The sequence below is a fragment of the Lithobates pipiens genome, unplaced genomic scaffold (assembly GCF_037356315.1).
Source record: "Lithobates pipiens isolate NorthernLeopardFrog02 unplaced genomic scaffold, aLitPip1_a1.2 Scaffold_10, whole genome shotgun sequence".
Lineage (NCBI taxonomy): Eukaryota > Metazoa > Chordata > Amphibia > Anura > Ranidae > Lithobates > Lithobates pipiens.
In genome coordinates, this window is record NW_027507686.1 from 45,286,377 (window position 1) to 45,312,338 (window position 25,962).

The window sequence follows — 25,962 nt, forward strand, 5'->3', positions numbered from 1 at the left end:
GACTGTAACGCACTCAGGCCTATGTACCGTAGCACCCTATACCAAGTTACCAGTCCTTATAAGAACTTTTGTGGAACAAGCAGGTTGTGTGTTAGTGATTAGCAGACTGTACGTCAGTCCCTATACCGCTGAAGGACTGCTGCAGTATAGGTGAGCGGTCAGCAGTGGTGCACGTCAACCCTATCTATTGTGGACCGATAGCGGTCCTTACAGAACAGCAGACTGTACCGCACTCAAGCCTATGTACCGTAGCACCCTATACCAAGTTACCAGTCCTTATAAGAACTTTTGTGGACCAAGCAGGTTGTGTATTAGTGTTTAGCAGACTGTACGTCAGTCCCTATACCGCTGAAGGACTGCTGCAGTATAGGGCAGCGGTCAGCAGTAGTGCACGGCAACCCTATGTATTGTGGACCGATAGCGGTCCTTACAGAACAGCAGACTGTAACGCACTCAGGCCTATGTACCGTAGCACCCTATACCAAGTTACCAGTCCTTATAAGAACTTTTGTGGACCAAGCAGGTTGTGTGTTAGTGATTAGCAGACTGTACGTCAGTCCCTATACCAATGAAGGACTGCTGCAGTATAGGGCAGCGGTCAGCAGTAGTGCACGGCAACCCTATGTATTGTGGACCGATAGCGGTCCTTACAGAACAGCAGACTGTACTGCACTCAGGCCTATGTACCGTAGCACCCTATACCAAGTTACCAGTCCTTATAAAAACTTTTGTGGACCAAGCAGGTTGTGTGTTAGTGTTTAGCAGACTGTGCGTCAGTCCCTATACCGCTGAAGGACTGCTGCAGTATAGGGCAGCGGTCAGCAGTAGTGCACGGCAACCCTATGTATTGTGGACCGATAGCGGTCCTTACAGAACAGCAGACTGTAACGCACGCAGGCCTATGTACCGTAGCACCCTATACCAAGTTACCAGTCCTTATAAGAACTTTTGTGGACCAAGCAGGTTGTGTGTTAGTGATTAGCAGACTGTACGTCAGTCCCTATACCAATGAAGGACTGCTGCAGTATAGGGCAGCGGTCAGCAGTAGTGCACGGCAACCCTATGTATTGTGGACCGATAGCGGTCCTTACAGAACAGCAGACTGTAACGCACTCAGGCCTATGTACCGTAGCACCCTATACCAAGTTACCAGTCCTTATAAGAACTTTTGTGGACCAAGCAGGTTGTGTGTTAGTGATTAGCAGACTGTACGTCAGTCCCTATACCAATGAAGGACTGCTGCAGTATAGGGCAGCGGTCAGCAGTAGTGCACGGCAACCCTATGTATTGTGGACCGATAGCGGTCCTTACAGAACAGCAGACTGTACTGCACTCAGGCCTATGTACCGTAGCACCCTATACCAAGTTACCAGTCCTTATAAAAACTTTTGTGGACCAAGCAGGTTGTGTGTTAGTGTTTAGCAGACTGTGCGTCAGTCCCTATACCGCTGAAGGACTGCTGCAGTATAGGGCAGCGGTCAGCAGTAGTGCACGGCAACCCTATGTATTGTGGACCGATAGCGGTCCTTACAGAACAGCAGACTGTAACGCACTCAGGCCTATGTACCGTAGCACCCTATACCAAGTTACCAGTCCTTATAAGAACTTTTGTGGACCAAGCAGGTTGTGTGTTAGTGATTAGCAGACTGTACGTCAGTCCCTATACCAATGAAGGACTGCTGCAGTATAGGGCAGCGGTCAGCAGTAGTGCACGGCAACCCTATGTATTGTGGACCGATAGCGGTCCTTACAGAACAGCAGACTGTACTGCACTCAGGCCTATGTACCGTAGCACCCTATACCAAGTTACCAGTCCTTATAAGAACTTTTGTGGACCAAGCAGGTTGTGTGTTAGTGATTAGCAGACTGTACGTCAGTCCCTATACCAATGAAGGACTGCTGCAGTATAGGGCAGCGGTCAGCAGTAGTGCACGGCAACCCTATGTATTGTGGACCGATAGCGGTCCTTACAGAACAGCAGACTGTACTGCACTCAGGCCTATGTACCGTAGCACCCTATACCAAGTTACCAGTCCTTATAAGAACTTTTGTGGACCAAGCAGGTTGTGTATTAGTGTTTAGCAGACTGTGCGTCAGTCCCTATACCGCTGAAGGACTGCTGCAGTATAGGGCAGCGGTCAGCAGTAGTGCACGGCAACCCTATGTATTGTGGACCGATAGCGGTCCTTACAGAACAGCAGACTGTACCGCACCCAAGCCTATGTACCGTAGCACCCTAGACAGACCAAGTTACCAGTCCTGATAAAGAGCTTTGTGGAACAAGTGAGTTGTGAATGATTAGCAGACTGCAGCAGAAGGGCAGCAGTCAAGTATAATATTCTTTCTATATTTGGAAGAAAGAATATTATACGTGTACAAGCCTATTACCGTACCACTGATACCAGTCCTGAAAAGAACCTTTGTGGAACTAATAGTAACAGCAAGTCTTTAAAATTATCCTCACTGCCTGACACACTGCTTCCTGCCTGTCCCTATACAAATTGGCAAAAAAGAGTAGGCTGGAACGATTAGCTGGAACAGCTCTTTTGTGGACCTGATAGTAACAGCTAATGATGATGATGATGATGATGATGAAGAAAGACTAATCTGGCTGAGCTGTCCCTAAAATAGCAGCATACAGCGCTCTGTCCCTTTATCTAAACTGACAAAAGAAACTCAGGCTGCTGACCTAACACCTATACCAGTCCTGAAAAGAACTTTTGTGTACCAAATAGCTAGCGTTTTCTCTGTCCCTACTCCACACAGGATCCTTTCCCTACAGTGACAGAAGAAAGAATGTAAAATGGCCACCGGATCGGGTGTATTTATAGGTTAGGGGGAATGTCCAAGTGTCCATGAGCTGTCATGTCTCAATTGGTTGTCCTGTAACACATGATAAACGTGTCACGAAAGGTTAAAGTTCTTGTATACATTAAACACGTAAGTCCGCCGGGGCGAACGACGGAAAAAGGCGTTCGAACCCGCGGACGGCGAAAGTCGGAAATTCGCCGCGAAACGACCGCCGGGCGAACCGTTCGGCCATCACTAGTTAGCAGCAGAAATACAGAGAGACATAATAGCGACATTTCATTATTTTCAGGATAAGGAGCAGATCTGGACGAGCCTAAAAAATAAACAGCCGATCAAATATGAAGAGTCCACCCTGCAGAAAGTCCCAGATTTTGCAGCCGAGACCTTGGCCAGAGGAAGAACACTTAAACCCCTACTGAAGCATCTGAAGTTGAATAATATACAATATTCCTGGGGCTTCCCAGCCTACCTAGGGGTACTTCTCTGGCATAGTTCAAGAAAAATGGTAGTAACATTTAAAGTCAGGGTTCTCTGTGCTCCCCGGGATGTAACGGTTGGGAGCCATGGCGACAAAGGGAAATGGGGACCTGGAGTACAGTGAACAAAGATGACAACTTATGATATACAATGTACGTGGGCTGAACTCTCCCATAAAAAGGTTCAAAACAATTAGAGAGATTAAGTCTCATAAAGCAGATGTAGTGCTACTACAAGGGACACATCTTTCACATGATTCCAACGCTAAAATAATGTCAAAAGATTACCCACTTTGGTTCTATGGGGATTCCCCCACAAAACGAGCAAAGGGAGAGGCTATAGGCTTTGCCAACGAGTCAGGTTCACTTTGGAAGATAGAAAGACTGACCCGGAAGGGCGATATATATTCCCAAGGGGTAGAATAAATGAGGTGGAGTACTTCCTGGCAAATATCTACTTCCCAAATACTAACCCAATAAAATATTTAATAGACGTCATAAAAAAATGTATTAAAGAGAGAAGGAGCCATCATGGGTGGAGATTTTAACTTTTGTATGATACCAGGGTAGGATAGTACATCTCGGGCACAGGACTGAGAATGTACAGAGGAGGCTACTAATTAAGAAACTTCATCCCTTTGTCTTTGCAGGAGATGGAGGTGTTGGAGGCATTGGGTCCCCTTTTCACTGTTGCTCAGACAATCTATGACCTGTGTGACCAGGCCAGCTCCAACAAGAAGCAATGCCTCCGCCTAGAGAAGAGGATCAAAATGTTGCTTCTGACTGCAAAGTCTCTGGAGAAGCAGCAGGATAAGTCAATGGCTCTGCTGGTAGTAGTGGGGGAGCTGGCCACCACGTTAGAGAACGCCAAGTGTTGGGTCATTAAATATTCCCACCATGCCTGGTGGAAACAGGTACTCCAGGCCAATGGCATCAAGGAAGAATTTCAACTAATCAACGACCGCCTGAGGGATGCTGCCACCGAGCTCTCTGTCCTGCTGGCTGCTGAACACAGGTCTAAATTTTCTCAGTTCTTCATGGAGAACACTAGGAAAAGGCAGAATGAAAAGGATATAGAGGAAGACCTGCAGGAGCTCCGCACTTACCTCAACAGTGAGTTTCTTTTTTTTGCTCCCACTACAGATCATGTAGACCATAGCCTTACCTATTGATATGCAGAACGACATATAGATATGCCATTAATTTAATCATAAATACTTTCTGAGCAGTATTAAAGAGGAAGTAAAGGCTATTTTTTTTTTTTAATGCAACCTGCAAGGCAAAGGCATAATGAGCTAGTATGCATAGCATACTAGCTCATTATGAATAACTTACCTGAGAACGAAGCCCCCGAAGCGGTCCTCCTTCTTCATCTTCACCGCTGCCATGTATCCCGGAGTGACTTCCGGGTCTCGCTGCTCCGGCGAATCGCCGGAGCCAGATGACGTCACTCCCGCGCATGTGCATGGGAGCCAACACGAGCGGCATATCGCCGTGATCTGCGGCCTGCTCAGTGCGCCTGCACGCCGCTGTCTGCGGCGCATGCGCCGCAGACAGCGGTGCCTGTCTTTTTGTAAACCTATACAGTTTAGGAGATATTTCTTGGACCTACAGGTAAGCCTTAATCTAGGCTTACCTGTAGGTCAAAGTGGTTTGTAAAGGGTCTACAACCACTTTAATGATCTAGCGAATAGAGATGCACAATTAATCGTTAACAAAATTGTGATCTCGATTGAACCCCCCTGACGATCTCTATTGCAGAGTTTGCCAATTCTTTCATATAACAAGTGGACAGACTTATCTGCTCACTCAGCTGTCAAAAGAAAACACCCAGGCAGTCTGCCAAGTCTTTAACATGAAATATTGTAATTAACTCTTCCTTCTTAGATCAAAGGGAAAAACTTCTGTGCGTAAAGAAAAAAATCCAGGGAGTCTGCCAAGGTTCTAAATGCAGGAAATTTAACCACTTAAAGTCTAAATATTTTTCTGACACTTGTTTCTTAGGTAAAAATCAATATTTTTTTGCTGGAAAATTACTTGGAACTCCCAAACATTATATATATTTTAGCTGAGAACCTAGGGAATAAAATGTCAATTGCTGCAATATTTTATGTCCCATTATATTTGCCCAGCAGTCTTTCAAACACAATTTTTTGGGAAAAAATACACTTCAATTAATATAAAAAATAAATAAAAAAAAAGGAACAGTAAAGTTAGCCTAATTTTTTATGTTTTAATGTAAAAGATGATGTTATGCCGCGAGAATTGTGAGAGAATCGTGATTCTCATTTTAACCAGAATCGTGCAGCTCTACTAGCTAATGTATGTAGGGTTCTCTACAGATCTTTCATGTTCCAGACAAGTATTAGTAGGTCTGGATCCTATTTTTATAAATCTTCTAAAAATAATAGTAAAGGTCCATCTGTTCAGAATATGTATCATGTTTTAACAGCACAGTGCCAAAGGCCACAAGGGGTTGTAAAGGTAGAAGGTGGACAGGGCTCAGGAGCGAGCATACACAAGTGCTGCCATAGCAAGTAGCTTGCTGTGGTGGCACTTGGTGGGGGGGGGGGGGGAGCCAGGAGCACCAGCAGTGGACTGAGATGAAGAGGATTAGGGCTGCTCTATGCAAAACCATTGCATAGAGCAGCCAGGGGGGTGTGTATACCATAAATTCTATCTCCTTCTAATCAGCATAAGAGTATAATTCAAAGTCCAAAGTCTCTTATGTATATGGCCCCATGGAGTTTAGGTGTCTCCAGTGAAGGGTACTGTTAATATTACATCATACCATACTAAGCCCTTGTACACACCGTGGGATATTCCGACAACCAAATCCGTCGGACTTATTCCGACGGATTAATTCCGGAAGAGGTCCGGAAATGATGTTGCATACACACGGTCGGACTAAATTGTTGGAAAATCCAATTGTACATAACGTGATGACATTATTTCGTTACGACGGGACTACGTTCAGGCTAGTAATCAATAGCTTTGGTCTAGGAATTTGATCTGAGCATGCGTGGCACTTTGTCCGTCGGAGTAGGCTACACATGATCGGAGTATGTCCGATAGGAGCATCTTGTCGGAAAATTTTACCGGCAAGTTGGAAAACTTGGTCCGTTGAATATTCTGACGGAAACAGTCCGATGCAGACCACACACAGTCGGAATATCCGACAAAACGGTCCGATAGGAAACATTCCGATGGAATTTCCGACCGTGTGTACAAGGGCTAAGACCTTTAGATATTTGTGCTCTTCCTACCTTGTGGCAACAGTTTGGGGAAGATCCTTTTCTGTTCCAGCACGACTGTGTACAAAGCTAGCTCCATGAAGACATGGTGTGACCAGGTTGGTGTGGAGGAACTGGAGTGTCCTATACAGAGCCCTGACCTCAACCCTAGTAAACATGTCTGAAATTAATTGGAGATGGTGAGCCAGGTCTTCTTATCCAAGATCAGTAGCTGACTTCACAAATGAGCACAAACTCCCAGAGACACACTCCAAGATCTTGTGGAATGTCCTCCCAGAAGAGCGGGGGAATGGTGGGGGGGGGGGGCAACTCCATATGAATGGTTATGGGGAGGTGTGTGCTCCATATTAAGGTCCATGGTTTTCAGGTGAAATGTCCAAAAATCTCAAATAGGTGTCCAAACTTTTTGTGGCCATATAGCGTGTTTCATGACTCATCCCCTGCCAGTTATTGGGTGGAGTTTGGTGGTTGAACTGATAATTTCAGTGACAAGAATAGGAGCTCCATAGCATTCTCCATATGAGCTTACACTGTGATTTCACCCAATTGAAAATGTAAGAAAACGTCTTTATTTCTGTTTGATGCAGGTCATGTGCCCCAAATAGAGGACAAGATGGACAACATGAAGGATTCAATGAGCAAACTGAATGCTAAACTGGCTGAAATTAATTTAGCATGTAAGTACTCAGAACACCAGCACAGTGGCACACAGGTAGGCGTATAGTCAGTAGTCCAGACTTTTTTGATATAGCCAAGAAAATGGCACTCATATATACTAAGAAAATGCTCATTATTGCCTCCATCTTCAACTTTCACATGGGGACAGCATAGGCCAAATCCCCAACCTTTAAATAGGTAACCATACTATACCCTCTATCCAAAATTCAAGATGTGTATAAAAAAAGAAAAGTGGATGTTCATTTAAAAGACTAGTTCCAGAGAGTAAGTATCGAATACCTACAATGAACTGCTGTGGCATGATTGGCACATGCTACTGTAAATCAAGTTGGATTCTATTAATCACTAATAATGCATAGCTCCCAGCTGTCCCTGATTTTGAGGGACTGTCCCTGATTTGGAACAAAGTCCCTCAGTCCCTCTTTACTCCTCATTTGTCCCTCATTTTGGTCTGATCTATATAATTGCATATAAAATGTACTATTTATCGTTCAAAAAGTATTTCCCAGTGCTAAACCATCCATCCAGTTTCTATTTTTCTACATTGGTAAATTTCATAAGCCAGTATAAAGTAATAGTAGTGGTTAAAAAGCCACTTGGTTTAAATAATCATGTTTAATTCTCCTTTAAGGGGTGTGGCAGGGGGTTTGTTCTATGCCTATATATTTTTGCTAATAGGTGTCCCTTGTTCCTATCTCAAAAAGTTGGGAGGTATGCTAATAGTAACGTCTTTCAGGTAAATAGCAATTTCAGCATTCATCAATGGTGCCATAAGGTGGAGCTATACTCTCCTTTTCACATATTTACAGGCTCCTATTAGCCTTTGTGTTGTGAACTGAATGACACAGCTCAGTGACTCCACCCTTACTGGGTGGGAAAGACTGAGATTTCAGTCAAAGGGAGCTACAAGGCAGGCTACTTGCAATGTACTGTCTTTTTGGCCCATTATACATCTGCAGCGGTGTGCAGCAAAGCAAACAGGGTGAGAAGAAGCCCTTTAGGTAGCTCATAGTGCTCTAGGAAAGCAAAGTGAAATTCTCCACTTTCTATCTCTAGATATCCGGCCGAAATGGAGCATCACAGAGATTCGGGCGACGGATCTGAAGCGAGGAGACCTATTGCTGGAGCGACCCACCCATTTCCTGTACTGTGGAGAGCTCCACCGCAGTCCTGTGGCCATCAAAGTGTTCAAGGATCAAAATGTGCAGAGTGAAGAGTGAGTTCCTGGGGACACACAGACCGGTCCTCTTCTATCTCATGGGAGGTAGACCAGTCCTCTTCTATTTCATGGAAGGAAGGGCAGAAGGTGACCATTTCTCTGTTTTACAGATTCATTCGGAGGACATTTCTGTCTGAGAGCAAAACAATGAAGAAATTTGAGTGTTTAAATATTTTACGACTCTATGGTATCTGTATAGATAATTCAGGTGAGGATGGTAACATCAATTCCGTCTCCATATCCCTGATCTCTGTTCTTTCTTCTTTGTTCTCATTCAGATTCTCTGCAGCTCTGTTCTGGTATCACATCTCTGCTTCCATTTTTTTTCTTCAGGTCTTTGTCCTGGTCTCCTATATCTGTTCCCATCCTCATCCTCTCGCCCCTTCTCTGCAGCTCTCTTGACCTGGTCTCCTGTCTGTTCACCCCCCACTCTTCTCTTTTCTCTATCTCTCTATCTTGGTTTTCTGTCTCTGTTCAATCCTCATCCTCTCTCATCCTTTGATTCAGGCCCAGAAACCTGCTACTCGTTGGTGATGGAGTTATGTGAGAAAGGGACACTACGGGAACTGCTAAAGGCTGAACCAGACTTGCCTTGGGATCTGAGAGTTCTTATGGCTCTAGATGCAGCCAGAGCACTGTACAGGTGAGACATCTCCATTTTATCTCGTAATTAAAAGCATTGAATTACTTGACAAAGCTGTTTTAGGTTGAAGATAGTCAGAGGCTGCGAGAGACAAGTGACTGCATTTATTAGGTGTTAGAAATCAGTAGCTGGAAGTGTAAAATATTGACTCACAATTTAAGGAATGTGAACATAGCTTACCTTTTATCATAACCCACCATTACTTATTGAGGTCATTCTAATTACAGGTTGCATCACACTGATGAAAAAGCCATCCTCCATGGAAATCTGAGCAGCTCCAAGTTTTTGGTGGATGGAACGTATTGTGTTAAGGTACCAGATTATGTATCCTCAACAACACAAACTCCAATCAAATGTCCAACATGAGGATGGACTGATATCATGTAGACCAGGCATGTCCAAAGTCCGGCCCGCGGTCAGGTTTTGAACGGCCCACCTGGTTGTTTAAACATATACATCTTTTGTGGCCCCCGGCGATCTCCCAGTGCCGGAGTCACAAAAGATATATAGTCCGGCTGCCTCGGAGGGAGGAGGCGGCACAAGTGCCATGCACACAGGAGGAGGATTTCCTGTTTACACGGCAGCTGTAATAGTATGTCCCATCTCTGCCATTGGACGACTGTTCTGTGCATCAGAGGAGGCGGGACTTTCTCTTAAAGAGGCCACTGTGTAAACAGGAAATTCTCCTGTAGGATGTCTTTGGCGCTCGCCCTGCCCTCCATGGCTGCACTGATGGTAATGGTGGCTGCATTCCTGGCAATTGCAGGGCTGCATTTCTGGCAATGGTGAGCGAATTCCTAGCAATGGTGGGTGCATTTCTGGCAATGGTGGGTTAATTTCTGGCAATGGTGAGTGAATTCCTAGCAATGGTGCTGCATTCCTGGCAATGGTGGGTGCATTCCTGGCAATGGTGACTGAATTCCTAGCAATGGTGAGTGAATTCCTAGCAATGGTGGGTGCATTCCTGGCAATGGTGGGGCTGCATTCCTGGCAATGGTGGAGCTGCATTTCCGGCAATGGTGGAGCTGCATTCCCGGCAATGGTGGAGCTGCATTCCCAGCAATGGTGGAGCTGCATTCCCGGCAATGGTGGGCGCTGCATTCCCGGCAATGGTGGGCGCTGCATTCCCGGCAATGGTGGGCGCTGCATTCCCGGCAATGGTGGGCGATGCGTTCCTGGCAATTGTGGGTCTGCAGATGGGCACTGACCCTTATTTTGCTTCACAGTTCTTTTATTTAAAATTAAAAAAAAAAAAATTCCCCTGAAGCTTCCCTCTTAAAGTGAAGGTGCGTGTTATACGCCAATAAATACAGTGTATCCAAATAATACAATTGAGTTCATCTCTTCACCACACACAGCCACAAAGGCAAGAGAATTCTTGTTGGGCAGTGTATTAGTGCTCGGACGAACACACTTAGACTGAATTTTAATGGTTCAAAGAATGTCAGGCAAAATGGTCAGCCCTCGTGCATGTTCAGTTCATCAAATCTGGCCCTCTTTGAAAAAAGTTTGGACATCCCTGATGTAGACCATTCAGCTGTACATAGCTGCACTGTAGCTGCAAAATTGCTGGGTTCCATGATATAGTTGGGTTGGAATCTGCTGAGATGGATTTTCATTGTCAATTTTTCCTGTAGTAGGGTCTGGGGGGGCTGGAGTGCTGTCTGTCCATGTACACAGAGGGGGCTATTTACTAAAGCGGCAGAGTGTAAAATCTAGTGCAGCTCTCCATAGCATCCAATCAGCTTCCAGGTTTTATTGCCAAAGCCTAATTGAATAAGCTGAAGTTAGAAGCTGATTGGTTACAATGCACAGCTGCACCAGATTCTGAGTCCACCAGTTTTAGTAAATCACCTCCATATTGTATAATGTGTAGAGTAGACATAGTACACTTAAGAAGCAAGGCTTGCAGACAACAAGGGCTCAAGTCAGTGACTGCAAAGAGTCTGGGCGAGCTCCACCATGACAGTGTGGGTGAGCTCCACCATGACAGTGTGGGTGAGCTCCACCATGGCAGTGTGGGTGAGCTCCACCATGGCAGTGTGGAAGATGAAACCTACTGCTTCTTACACAAGGCCTGAACTTCTACAATTTCTCCAATCATATATGCCATGCCATTAATTTGCCCATTGATGTGCCCAGCTGTCAGGATTTGAGCTCTCCAAGACAGAATCGTCCATCCGGAGACCCTCCAATGTGGTGATAAGAAAGAAGGCCAGAGAGCTGGAGTACATCGCTCCTGAGAAATGGCAAGAAATCAAAACATACGACAAATACAGCGAAATTTACAGGTAAGGTGCTACAATTATGTATACTCAGAGATGATCTGCTATAGGACCAGATCATTCATTCTATAGAAAGCCAACCTTTGTAACTTCTGCTTACATATGCTGCTGTCTGCATATATGCATTCATAATCCTGGCAGGTGCCTAGTAAATTCCGCAAATATATGAATTCCTTTTTACACATAATCCATACACTAACATAGCATATTCTTTAGTAAATACGGCAAAATGTTTGGGAAAGATGGGGTCTCCACTCCAATATTCACTCCAGTCAACCTGCCAGGTGCAAATCACACCAGCGAATTACACCCAAAGATTTTTTTCTACCAAAAGAACATAGCTGTAGCTCTACTCCCGTAGGAGTACAAACAATAATGTTGCCCAAGTCCTCCCCAGATAGTTTGCCCCACAGCCAGGCACACAGGCTCATTCACTCGTTTCTGCAATGATCAATGATTGTTTTTATCTTTGGAGAACTTGGATAGGGATGGAGAATTAGGTGGGATACTCCAAAAATAATGTTTTGACAAAGCACTTCTATAGTGTGAAATGCGTCAACCTATCTGCATTTCCCCTGCCTGTACCCATCCAGTGCTTTTAATATTTATGCTTCAATAAAGACTTTACACTTTACTTTCTGTGTGGGTATGCTGCCGATCCAAGGTTACTCTGTTCCAAGAACTATGTAAAGTTGAGGACTTTAATCATTCTCTTGGATAAGCTATGACAAAGTCTGTGCTTAACCACTTTCAGACCGGACCATTTTGCTGGTCAATGACCAGAGGTCTTTTTACAATTTGGCACTGCGCTGCTTTAACTGGTAATTGCGCGGTCATGCAATGTTGTACCCAAACAAAATTTGCGTCCTTTTTTTCCCACAAATAGAGCTTTCTTTTAAAGGTATTTGACTGACTCTGCGATTTTTATTTTTTGCGATATAAACGTAAAAAGACCGCAAATTTTGAAAAAAAATGATATTTTCTACTTTTTGTTATTAGAAAAATCCAATAAACTCAATTTTAGTCATACATTTAGGCCAAAATCTATTCAGCCACATGTCTTTGGTAAAAAAAAAGTCAATAACTGTATATTTATTGGTTTGCGCAAAAGTTGTCACATCTACAAACTAAGGTACGTTTTCTGGAATTTACGCAGCTTTTAGTTTATGACTGCCTATCTCATTTCTTGAGGTGCTAAAATGGCAGGGCAGTACAAAACCCCCCCCCAAATGACCCCATTTTGGAAAGTAGATACCCTAAGGAAATTGATAAGAGGCATGTTGAGCCCATTGAATATTTTATTTTTTTGCCTCAAGCGATTGAATAATGACAAAAAAAAAAAAATTTTTTTTTTTTACACAAAGTTGTCACTAAATGATATATTGCTCACACATGCCATGGTTATATGTGGAATTGTACCCCAAAATACATTCTGCTGCTTCTCCTGAGTACGGGGATACCACATGTGGTCGACTTTTTGGAAGCCTAGCGGCGTACGGGGCCCCGAAAGCCAAGCACCGCCTTCAGGATTTCTAAGGGCATACATTTGTAATCTCACTCCTCACTACCTATCACAGTTTTGAAGGCCATAAAATGCCAATATGGCACAAAACCCCCACAAATGACCCCATTTTAGAAAGTAGACACCCCAAGCTATTTGCTGAGAGGCATGTTGAGTCCATGGAATATTTTATATTTGGCACAAGTTGCGGGAAAATTACAAACTTTTTTTTTTTTTTCACAAAGTTGTCACTAAATGATATATTGTTCACACATGCTATGGGCATATGTGAAATGACACCCCAAAATAAGTTCTGCTGCTTCTCCTGAGTACGGGGATACCACATATGTGGGACTTTTTGGGAGCCTAGCCGCGTACGGGGCCCCGAAAACCAAGCACCGCCTTCAGGCTTTCTAAGGGCGTAAATTTTTGACTTCACGCCTCACTACCTATTACAGTTTTGAAGGCCATAAAATGCCAAGATGGCACAAAACCCCCTCCAAATGACCCCATTTTAGAAAGTAGACACCCCAAGCTATTTGCTGAGAGGCATGTTGAGTCCATGGAATATTTTATATTTTGCCACAAGTTGCGGGAAAATTACAAACTTTTATTTTTTTTTTATTTTTTTTTCACAAAGTTGTCACTAAATGATATATTGCTCACGCATGCCATGGGCATATGTGAAATGACACCCCAAAATAAATTCTGCTGCTTCTCCTGAGTACAGGGATACCACATATGTGGGACTTTTTGGGAGCCTAGCCGCGTACGGGGCCCCGAAAACCAAGCACCGCCTTCAGGCTTTCTAAGGGCGTTAAAGTTTTGAAGGCCATAAAATGCCAAGATGGCACAAACCCCCCCCAAATGACCCCATTTTGGAAAGTAGACACCCCTAAATTTAGGGGTACACTAGTGAGACTAGGTAATAAATGGCGGGTGCCCTGAAACTATAAAAAAATAACTAACCAACCAGCGTCACCTGTAACAGTTATATGGTGATCACTGGTGAAAGGGTTAACTAGGGGGCAATCAGGGGGCTTTATGCGGTAGTATATGGGGGTCCCTGGCGCTATAAAAAGCTGCGGAGAACCTAAATACCTACCTGCCTAACTAGCTTCACCTGTGACACTAATACAGCGATCAGAAAAACGATCGCTTATTAGGCTGGGTTCACACTGGAGCGATGCGGGAACGCCACGAATGCGCGGCGGGTTCCCGCATCGCATGCCTCCCTGCGGCAGTTCACACTGCCCTATGCGAACTGCTGGGAGTGTCAGTGAAATGTTAATGACACCCCCAGATCAGTTCGCATATCGCAGTGCGATCTGCAAACTCGGATCGCATGGTGTGAACACCCATGCGATCCGATTCTGCTGCGGACCAGCAAAAGGGTCCCGTGCGAATTTGCGGCGGGTGCGGCGCGAATTCAGCCATACTATCTGTATGGCTGAACTCGAATCGCACAGAGATCGGATGTGATTTGCACTGCAGTGCGGTGCGAATCACATCCGTTCTCATAAACCGCTGCAATGTGAACCCAGCCTTAGTGACACTGGCGGCGGGGGGTGATCACGGGGTTAAACCTTTATTGGGGGGGTTAGGGGGGTTCATTAGAACTAAAGGGGGCTAACCCTAACTGCCCTAACAGTTATTACAGTCACAAATGACACCAATGCAAAAAAAAAAATGCAATTGGTGTCACTGTGACTGGGGGGGCAGGGGTAATTGGGGGGATGATTGGGGGGTGTGAGTGTGCCTGGCATGTTCTACTGTGTAGTGTCGTGTTGGTGCAACTCACCGATCCTCTCTCCTCGGTGCCGGAACGAAAAATACCGACACGGAGGAGAGATTACATCACTTCCTCTGCCTGTGTTTACATTACAGGAGAGGAAGTGATGCAATGCTTCACTTTCATTCGTCAGGAGCGATCGCGAGGGGGTGGCCATGAATGAATGGCCGCCCCCTCATCCCGGATCGCTCCTGCATGGATACCGACCGCCGCTGGCACCGGGGGGGGGGGGGCCCCGATCGGGCCCCCCACCCGCGGGAAGGCAGGGACGTACAGGTACACCCATATGCCTGCCCGTGCCATTCTGTCGACGTATATCGTCGTGCGGCGGTCGGCAAGTGGTTAAAGCAAACAGTAGACTTCAGCTTTAAGACAACAGTAAAGGTAGTAGCAAACTTGAGCACTGTCCCTTGTAGCAAGAGGTTTAATGGACAAAGCTCTTCAAAACACCAGCCAGTGTCCCTTTTAGCCTAGACCCACAGCAGACTTCCCAGCACCAGAGTGGGTTAGGTAGCACACAGTCTCTAAGAACCTTTAGTGGTATCTGTACTCACAAGGCCCAAGAGCAAATGGACGCCTTCCTTCATGATACCAGACCAGATGGCCCCTCTGTCCATTCAGTAGAACCCAGGTCTCAGCATTAAGGCCCAGAGGTCGCCCACCTGAGGCCACGTGGCAGTAGTTGCCTGGGAGGGCAATGTGTCCTCTCCCAGGCTGGAAAAATCCTATATAGGAAAAACCCAGAACTCTGTGTGCTCACTGAATATAGACCCAGCATTCCTTTAAAGCCAGTCTCTCTGAGATAGGCTGGGGCTACATCAGTAGTCATGCTGCCATTTGTATAATTCCACACCTATCATCTGGAAACTTCTCAAGTTTCCTGGATACGGAATGAGCTATAGACAGACTAGCAGCAGCTGAGTAAACTGAGAAGACCTAACTATTAAGCACAGCAACACTGATTACAGCGTGCGAGTTATGCTTTTGCCTAGCAACAATAACATCCACACTGTCTACAGTGGGACAACTTAATGTACCTATCAACACCTAGCACCTATCCAGAAGGGTGCTACAGCGCCGTCAACATCTTCATGTCACAGCCTGTACTGATGTCGGTATCTGGCTTAAAACAGAACTCTAGGAAAAGAGCAAAAACACAGCTGAAATAGTACATACATGAGAGCTGTTTTACCCACCACAGTGTTTGTATTTGTTCATGCAGTCCTGAGATTTGCACAGGCCTGTCTGACTGAGCAGGAGACCTGATTCTTTATATTTTCTTTTTTTTTCACTCTGTTCTCTCCTGCTATCTGCAGGTTCCTTTTACTGCAGCACATATAATTTAGCTCCCTGTGATGCTTTCCCCTCTGTTAGCCTGAACTCTGCTTTGTCGTACAATTTCCAGTGCGACTTGCTTGCAACATTAGATTGTATGTTTGAAGTTGCATCAAAGTAGTGCAGCAACCTTTTTAAAAGTTGCTTCCACTTGAGTCAATCGATTGTAAAGGCCACCATTTTAAATAAATACGTTTTAACTTGTCATCTGACTTTGTGTCACATGGCAAGTCGCAGCAGTGTGAACTAGGACTTACACTACTTTGTTTTTGTTTTTTTGTTTTTAGTATTCAGTGAATGACAAATACAGTACATTGTTGCAGTTTTTGTTTTATCCAGTAAATTTCCCTCTGATGAAACGTAGAAGTATTTATTGTGAAGACACTGGTACCTCTTCTTGACTCTTCTCCTGGTGAAACAACTTCCCAAAATTTTAACTTTCTACGAGGAAACTTCAGATTGTGCAATTTTGTCTGCTGAGAAAACCAAGCAGGAACTGTCTGAATGCTACACAGTAACCCGCTCAGAGCAAGTGTTCTTCATTAATGGAAACAGGAACTACTGCATGCTACGTAGTCCTAACTCTTAGCTCTTGTACACACGGTCGGAGATTCCGACTACCAAATCCGTCGGAGTAATTCCGACGGATTAATTCCGGAAGAGGTCCGGAAGTGATGTTGCATACACACGGTCGGACTAAGTTGTCGGAAAATCCGATTGTACATAGCGTGATGACGTTATTTAGTTAGACGAGACTACGTTCAGGCTAGTAGCCAATAGCTTTGGTCTAGGAATTTGATCTGAGCATGCATGGCACTTTGTCTGTCGGAGTAGGCTACACATGATCAGAGTATGTCCGATAGGAGCATTTTGTCGGAAAATTTTACCGGCAAGTTGGAAAACTTGGTCCGTCGGATATTCTGACGGAAACAGTCCGATGCAGACCACACACAGTCGGAATATCCCACCAAACGGTCCGATAGGACACATTCCGTCGGAATCTGTGACCATGTGTACAAGGGCTTACACCAATTATCATCGCCATTCCCTCCAAATTAGAAAAAGTACAGTAATATGATACAGTCCTGCAGGCAACCAATTCTAAACTTGTTGGATCTCATCCATGTGATTTCCCAGTAAAGATGCATCAGCAACTTGAAGAGCCAGTAAACCATTAATTTTGTGGTGATTTATTTATTTTTTTTTATTTTTTTTATGTAGTATATTTATTTTCTGATCTGATGTTTCTTATTTATATTAGTAAAATTCTCTGTACATCAAGCTGGTCTATGGACTCCAGTCACCATCCAAAAACATTCTTCCCTATTGCCTTTCACTAATGCAATTAGAAAAATTTGATCCAAACTCTGAAAATTCAGGTCAAACATCAACTTGAATTTAATCCCCATAACTAGTGAAATGGAAGAGAATTTCACAGGGACAAGAAATTCCAAACCACGATCCATAAGGCCGGGTTCACATCCATGCAAGTTGTAGTTGATGTGTTTTTCCAGCATGCTTTGCATTTTTAAACATGTCTTGGTTGATGCGTTATTGCATTTGTATTATTTTTTTTTGGCTAATAGGAAAGTTGCATCAAAGTAGTGCAGGATACTGTGCCCAAAGTCACATGTTAGGGTTTGGGTGAACTAGAGATACTGTTGTACGAGGAGGATTTGGATTTTGTGGGAATTTCAGAGACTTTGTTCAACAGCTCTCATGATTGTCTGGCAACCATTCAAGGTTATTTCCTTAATCGCAGGGATAGAGAGGGTAAACAAAGGGGGGAGGGGTATGTCTATATATCAAGAATAATGTACAAGTGAATGTGAGAGATAAAATAAGGGTGCTAGGGAGGAGGTGGGATCCTTATGGGTAGAGCTCCAAAGGGATGAAGCTAAGGGGAAAATAATACTGGGAGTATGCTATAGACCCCCTAACCTGAGGGAGGACCTCCTATCACAATTTAGATTAGCCGCAAGGATGGGAAGTGTTATCATAATGGTGGATTTTAATTATCCAGACATAGACTGGGCGGAGGAAACCACGCATTTGTCTAAGGCTCGCAGGTTCCTAAATGTCTTGCAGGACAATTTCATGGATAGATGCATGGTAGACGCACCAATTAGAAATAAAGAGTTACTAGATCTACTGATTACCAACAATACAGACCTGATCACGAATGTGGAAATATGAGGTAATTTAGGAAACAGCGATTACAGGTCAATTGGCTTCAGTATAAATCACACAAATAGGAAACATATGGGGAATACAAAGACACTGAATTTCAAAAGAGCCAAATTCCCTAAACTACGAACCTTGCTAGAAGGCATGAATTGGGATAAAATCTTAGGAACTAAGAACATGGAGGAGAGATGGGTTCGCTTTAAGAGCATACTAAAAAGGGTACAGGACTCTGGTCCAGCCGCACCTAGAGTATTCTGTCCAGTTCTGGGCACCAGTCCTCAGGAAGGATGTACTGGAAATGAAGTGAGTACAAAGAAGGGCAACAAAGCTAATAAAGGGTCTGGAGGATATTGGTTATGAAGAAAGGTTGCGAGCAGTGAACTTATTGTCTCTGGAGAAGAGACGCTTGAGAGGGGATATAATTTCAATTTACAAATACCATACTGGTGACCCCACAATAGGGATAAAACTTTTTTGCGAAAGGGAGTTTAATAAGACTTGTGGACACTCCTTAAAATTAGAAGAAAAGAGGTTTAACCATAAACTATGTGGAGGATTCTTTACAGTAAGAGCGGCAAGGATATGGAATTCCCTTAGGGTCCTTTCACACGGGGCGGATCAGTTCTGATCCGCCCCGTGGATGTCCGTTTGCTCAGCGGGGATCACTCCGCCGATCCCCGCTGAGCAGGGAGATGACAGCTCCGTCTCTGCACACTGCGCAGGGACGGATCTGTCACAGCGCCGCTCTCCCCTATGGGAGATCGGATGACGACGGACCGCAGTGCCCGTCGTCACCCGATCCGATCCGCAGACGGATGGAAAAATAACTTTTTCCTCCGTTACACTTTTTCGGATCGGAGCGGGTCGGATGTCAGCGGACATGTCACCGCTGACATCCGACGCTCCATAGAGCTCTATGGAGCACCCGTTCAGGTCCGCCTGAAAAACTGACAGGCAGGCCTGAACGGGACGTCGGTGTGAAAGAGGCCTTACACAGGCGGTGGTCTCAGCAGGGGGATTATGGTTTTCAAAAAACGATTAGATAAGCACCTGAACGACCAAAACCTACAGGGATATACAATGTAATACTGACATATAATCACACACATAGGTTAGACTTGTGTCTTTTTTCAACATCACCTACTATGTAACTATATGTAACTATGGCTTAAGGACTAGGTTTATGGTGAGCGGTAATCATTAGGGTTAGCTTTCTAACAGTAAAAATTATCTCTAACATTTAAAGTGTTACTAAACTCAGGACCCTGCATTCACTATATCTGGTCTCCCACAGTATGCAGAACATGGAAATGCAATTATTTTAGTAAATATAAACCGCTAAATACCTTTTCTCATCAGCAGTATATAGCAGTCCTGTGACTTCTATCAGTGTCTGGTTAAAGCTTGTACGTGGAGTTTTCATTCTCCTCTGACTGTCCTATGAAGCTGCATGACCTCTGACACAACAGTGCTGATTGGCCCAGTGCTGATCACATGCACCCTTCCAAAAAAAAAAAAAATAACTCCCTAGCAATACACACCAAGCTGAGCATATGCAGAGTGCCTCCAAGACTATGTTCTATCAGCTGATGGATTGGGGACAGTAAAAGCAGGGGAGGATCGGAGAGGACAGGATCAAACAGCCTTTTTACACAATGCAGAGGACTAACCCCTTAGGTTCCACAGTGAGTCTAACCAGCATGCTTTACTGCATATACAGATCGATTTTACTGTTGTGGGTTTAGTAACACTTTAACCCTAGCCCTTAACCCTAACATGCAAGTTTGGACACATGAAGGTTCCTGCACTACTTTGATGCTACTTGCCAGAGATTGTAAAGTCGCATCAAAAGCGTACTCCATGAACAGAACTGTCATACTTTCCTGCCACACCACTTGCATTTTGGTGTGGGTCCATTGAAGTCTATTACACGCAAAACGCAATCTGCTGCCAGAAAAAAACATTCCCTACCCTTTCCAAAAAAAACTGTACTGGCTCAAAACTCACAGATGTGAACTAGATCCATAGGAAACCATGGTAAATGGACTGTAGTGCATTTCTGCACTAAACACATGGGTGTAAACCAAGAATAAATCTAATTCATAGGAGGATTGGGATGTCCCAATTATGAGTGTACTTGGGGTCAGAGGTCTGTACAATAACCATGATATTCCTCATCAATGTTTTTTGAAATAATTAATGATTAATTGTCCTCTTCTTTTCTAGCCTGGGGGTGGTGATGTATGAAATCGCTACAGGAAAACCGCCCTTTCACGGTGAGTCTATGACCCGAATTTCCTGCTCTAGTATACAAAACCGAGCCAACCTAATAATACAGAACTATGCAAAGGTTTCAGGCAATTGTGAAAAAGTACTCCACAGCTGGAACGCTATAAAAATAAGTTCCATGAATAGTTTTTAAAGAGGAAGTAAACCCTGATGGATAGTAATACATAACCTAAGACAGATATTTTTGTTGACTATCTAAAGTTCTTGTGCCCAGTACTGTATGGGGGCAGATTGTGATCTCCATGTATGTCCCTGTGATTTATTTTTCCCAGATTCGTAACCACAGGGGCCTTGTTTGGCTCCCCTGTACACCTAGATAGGAGGGGCAGCAGGGGTGGCATATAGAGGAACCGACGCCCTCCATCTTTCTTCTGCAGCTGCTTAAAGCTTGCTTCCCCTCCCTTCTGCAGGCATTCAGCAGCTGTAGGGGGGAAATAGAGGGCATTGGTTCCCCTATGTGCCACCTTATCCCTAAACAGCTGCTGCGGGGGATGCGTCAGGATAAGGGAAAGGGATCAAACTGGTCAATTTGTAATTTACCAGCCCCTTCCTTTTCTGAATGGACAGAGGCAGTAATTGATATTGATCACTAACTCTGTCCATTCATAACGTAAGCATAGTAAACTGTGTTTACTGTGGTTCTGTTTGTGACTGAATGGGAAGCTCTGCACAGAGCTATTCCTGTCTGTTTATTCTGTGCTGTTGAGGCTGCAGAGATGGAGATTGAGAGCTGTTTCCTCAATCTTCTTTCTCTGTCTTATTAAAGGTGAAACTTTAGAGGTCTGTTTAGACCCCTGATATCTCACCAAATCCCCCTAACGGGGTCCTAAAACTAAAATAATCGCAAAAAATAATTTAAAAAAATTGTAAAAAAGAATAATAAAAAAAAACTGCTGACACCAGTGGTGGAACTACCAGGATCAAACTTGCAACTGGTGCCCAGCATTCCACCATTGGGTTCGGATGGAAGGACCCCTGATATCTCACCAAAGCACCCTAACAGGGGTCCTAAAACGAAAATAATCGCAAAAAATAATTTAAAAAAATTGTAAAAAAGAATAATTTAAAAAAAAAACTGCTGACACCAGTGGTGGAACTACCAGGATCTCAGTTGCAACTGGTCCCTGGCATTCCACCACTGGGTGCAGAGGGAAGGGCCCCAGCCAGGGGTCAGGGGGCCTTTCATGGTTTCTTGGACCAGGGCCCTCAAGGTTCTAGTTGTGTCTCTGGGTGTTGTGTTCTTCCTAAATCCTAAAATAAGCTCCTTGCTTGAGTAGCTGTAGGGGGTATCTGTGTATAAACTCCTCTCCTTTGAATGAATAGAAATCCCATTAATATATCTCATACACACCTTAGATTGTAAAGTCCTGGAGGATAGGGACCAATGGGAATTTTTTAATGTATATGTAAAGCACTGCGTAAATTGACGGTGCTATACAAGTACCTTAAATAATAATAATATTAATACACACATTACTTGTCATTCAAGAGAAGAGCCTTCCTTTTAATAACTATTGTTTCATGATCTCTTCAGGTCTGGAGGTGACAGCAGACAATCTGGGGGAGATGCAGGAGAAGTGGTGGGCCTCCCTAGACAATGACTTTCCATCTTCATGCCCTGATATGTTCCGTGATCTCATCAAACACCTCTTACAGAGGAATCCCAAGGATCGCCCATCTGCTGGAGGTAACTAGACTTATAAATGTATTCACTCAGATTACATAAATGTTGATGGCTGGAAACAGTGAGGCTGAAACCAGACTACCCATCAGGATTGAAAACAAACCAAATTTCAAATTATTTATTTAATTTTAGTCCCAAAGGAATGGGTCATGGGTCAATAGAGGGATTTGGGCAAATAAAGAACCAGCTTATGTTCTTCTAGGAACTGGCTGGGGTCTCAGCTTCACAGGCCCACAGATTTGGCCATACCTATGTGGGCCTCCCTCCAAATGAAGGAGTTCAAGTGCTTTCACTGAAAGGTTAGGCTATGGTAATATTGGGTTATACAAAGAAACTGTAGACAATTTTTATTTTCCACCCTTGGAGTAATAGTTTGGGGAAGACCCTTTTTTTTCTTACAGTATGACTGTGCCCGTGTACAAAGCTAGCTCCGTATAGACATGGTTCGACTGGTTTAGTGTTGAGGAACTCAAGTGGCCTTCACAGAGCCATGACCTCAACCCTACTGAACACCTTTTAGGATTGAAATCGGAACACTGGAGCACATGGTCACTTGCCTAATCAGTCTGGTCCCTTGAATCTCACACCTCCTCTAGTCAAACACTGTATTTTGCAAAACCAGTTTCAACACTCCATTCCTAGCCTTCTGCCTGGAGGGCCAGGGTATCACTCTATCTGGCTCATCAACCAGTAGAGGCATGATTGTGAACCTATCTGGCTCATCAACCAGTAGAGGCATGATTGTGAGCCCTCTCCCTATTAACCTCCCTGGCGGTACGATTATTTCGGATTTTAGGTGCTAAAAGCGGTACCATTATTTTGCATGAAAATTTGGCGTTTTATATTGTAGTCCTGCAATTCTTAGGAATAACTCTCTTAAATCTGTCCAAACCAGAGTCTAGCAGACATCCTGGGTATGATAAAGTTTGAAAAATTAAATCATAAATTATAATATAATAAATAATTATAAATAATTGTACCAAATAATAATATAACAATAATAAAAATTATTCAATAATGTAATCAAATCAAAAACACTGAAATTTGCTCAGTTGCAGAATTGTCGCTGTCATTACTTTTCAGTATTTGATGACGGATCTCCCCACAAATCGCTATCGCTCAATTCTGCGAGTGATTCTAATTTATTATCGCTGTTTTCTAGCTGGTCTAAAATCATTTTTGATGTCCAGTGACAGTTTTGGTTGCTATGGGCAATCTCCAGTTTCCAGGCATAAAGAACAGTTTTTATTATATAAAACTGCATGCAGGACACTGGACAGACCACTAGGGACAACGGGGATGTGAAATATTTACATACAGCAATGTAATCTGTAAGATTACATTATACTGTATGTTTACTGTTTGTTTCACTTTTTGAATTTGGCGCCGATCTCCGTGCCCGTGCGTCGCAACGCTCGCAGGGCACGGAGATCGGCGATGTAATGCATCGAGCGAGACACGGCTCGCTCGTACAGCGGGGAGACAACGCTGGATCCGAGGGAGAAGGTAAGTAAACCTCCTCCTGGATCCAGCGACGCGGTCCCGAGTCTGGCTCGGGGATACCGCTTTTGGTATGAAAAATCCACCCCGAGTCAGTTTCGGGAATACCGCCAGGGGGGTTAACATTGCTTTCAGAAGATCTTTCACTTCTTCAATTCGAAATCTACAACTCATGATACATTAGTGTGATGGTCAGTGGTAAGAATGCTCCTTACACTTGTGGTCATTGGGAAGAATGACCCCCTTACAGATAGCTAAAAAGATCAATGGTGTCAGTGGGAACTTATCGGAGAGGCAGAAATGGGTCAATGCTGAAGGAACCCCTAGCAACCTCTGGGGGAACCCCAGGGTTCCACATAACCCTGGTTGAGAATCACTGCTATAAATACATTCTCCCAGAAACCTCATTGCACTAATAGGGGATGGGGTTTGGCTGATCCTAAGTATTTTTTTCTGTCATTTCAGTAACTGTGGATCTACTCATTGTGAGTTTGAATCAGCAAAGGCGAGAAGGATGTCATCAGGATGCCACGGCATAGAGCAGGCCAGCATGTGACTATTTCTAAACTTTGTACACCTATCACAAGCATCATCTACACTGGCTGGTCATCAATGCTTCATCTTCATCAGACGATATAATGGACGCTATTGTTTTTCAGCTACCCATGGCGGATTGATATAGGAATTATTACTACTGCATGATTTAGTGCATTGCTTTCCGTATTTATTTCTGGAATCTGTGAAGGAAGAACAAATTTAGTTTTATAAACGGATTGCTCATTGCTGGTCACTCTTCACTGTAATCAGATGAATAATCCTTTCAAGGTGGGGCTAGAAAAAACTAAATAGTTATCTGCAGTTCAAGTGGCTAAAAAGACAAAATGCACACCATACTTGGAATAATAAGATGATTAATCCTTCCAAAAAAAAAGGGAATATTAGCAACCCGCAGCTTGTTGAGTCCTCCGAATCCGGAGAGGAGCACGGCTCTCATCTCCTGGCCATCCGCCGCTCCTACCGCCTCCTCTTTGGCCGCCTCCTTCACGGCTTCCTTCTCTATCATCTGCTCGGTCTCCTCGGCTTTCTCCGGCCGCTCCTTGGCCATGGCTGCGGGCACGGCTCCCCGCTCTTCACTGGGATGCTCGGCTGCTGCTGCAGCTCCGGGCGATGCTCCTCTCTGCTACCGTAATGCGCAGTGTACGGGCGCCGTGCCCAGCTCTGGGCCAATGCCAAGCGGCCTGCTGCGCTTCTACTCCACACACACAGCGCAGCAGCCTGCAAGGGTTGCTGGATGTAAATATTAGGTCTATAGGCTGAGTGGGCTCATCTCTATCTGTCCTCATCTCCATCATCCTCACCATCTCCATCTGTCCTCATCTCCATCATCCTCACCATCTTAATCTGTCCTCATCTCCATCATCCTCACCATCCCCATCTGTCCTCATCTCCATCATCCTCACCATCCCCATCTGTCCTCATCTCCATCATCCTCACCATCTCCATCTGTCCCCATCTCCATCATCCTCACCATCTCCATCTGTCCTCATCTCCATCTGCCCTCATCTCCATCTGTCCTCATCTCCATCATCCTCACCATCCCCATCTGTCCTCATCTCCATCATCCTCACCATCCCCATCTGTCCTCATCTCCATCATCCTCACCATCCCCATCTGTCCTCATCTCCATCATCCTCACCATCTCCATCTGTCCTCATCTCCATCATCCTCACCATCTCCATCTGTCCTCATCTCCATCTGCCCTCATCTCCATCATCGCATCAACTGTCCTCATATCCATCTGTCCTCATCTCCATCATCCTCATCTCCATCTGTCCTCATCTCCATCCTCCCATCAACTGTCCTTATCTCCATCTGTCCTCATCTCCATCATCCCAACATCTCCATCTGTCCTCATCTCCATCTGTCATCATCTCCATCTGTCATCTCCATCATCCTCATCTGTCCTCATCTCCATCATCCCAACATCTCCATCTGTCCTCATGTTCATCTGTCAGTGAGCACAACAAGATGGTGCTGGTGCCAGCCCAATCTTGGGTGCATTATAAATTATCAATACAACATAGTTGGAAAGATAAGTGGGGTTTCATTACCTTGAAATTGGGGGAGGGGGGCAAAGAGGAGTACTTACAACTCTTGTAGCTAGAAGCAGAATTCTCTGTAGCTCTCTTTTTCGATATTGAGTGACGAATGGATTGCCAAACAGCTTCTCGAGTCATGCATTCACACTTCTTGGCTAGGGAGAACTGGTTAGCTAAGGAAGGATGACAGCTGACCAACTTGCGACCCA

General features: G+C 44.5%; 1 protein-coding gene across 1 annotated transcript in view; it reads left to right on the forward strand.

Moving 5' to 3' along the window:
- LOC143930258 (mixed lineage kinase domain-like protein) overlaps positions 1–24,457 on the forward strand; it is a 44,203-nt gene extending 19,746 nt beyond the window's left edge. The window contains exons 2-11 of the mRNA XM_077454413.1: positions 3,938–4,400; positions 7,129–7,218; positions 8,276–8,435; positions 8,549–8,646; positions 8,946–9,081; positions 9,309–9,393; positions 11,224–11,372; positions 20,408–20,457; positions 22,005–22,157; positions 24,120–24,457. Coding sequence (XP_077310539.1) covers positions 3,941–4,400; positions 7,129–7,218; positions 8,276–8,435; positions 8,549–8,646; positions 8,946–9,081; positions 9,309–9,393; positions 11,224–11,372; positions 20,408–20,457; positions 22,005–22,157; positions 24,120–24,193 — 1,455 coding nt within the window. The 5' untranslated portion in view covers positions 3,938–3,940 and the 3' untranslated portion in view covers positions 24,194–24,457. The remainder of the gene's footprint in view (positions 1–3,937; positions 4,401–7,128; positions 7,219–8,275; positions 8,436–8,548; positions 8,647–8,945; positions 9,082–9,308; positions 9,394–11,223; positions 11,373–20,407; positions 20,458–22,004; positions 22,158–24,119) is intronic.
- The last annotated feature ends 1,505 nt before the right edge of the window (positions 24,458–25,962 follow it).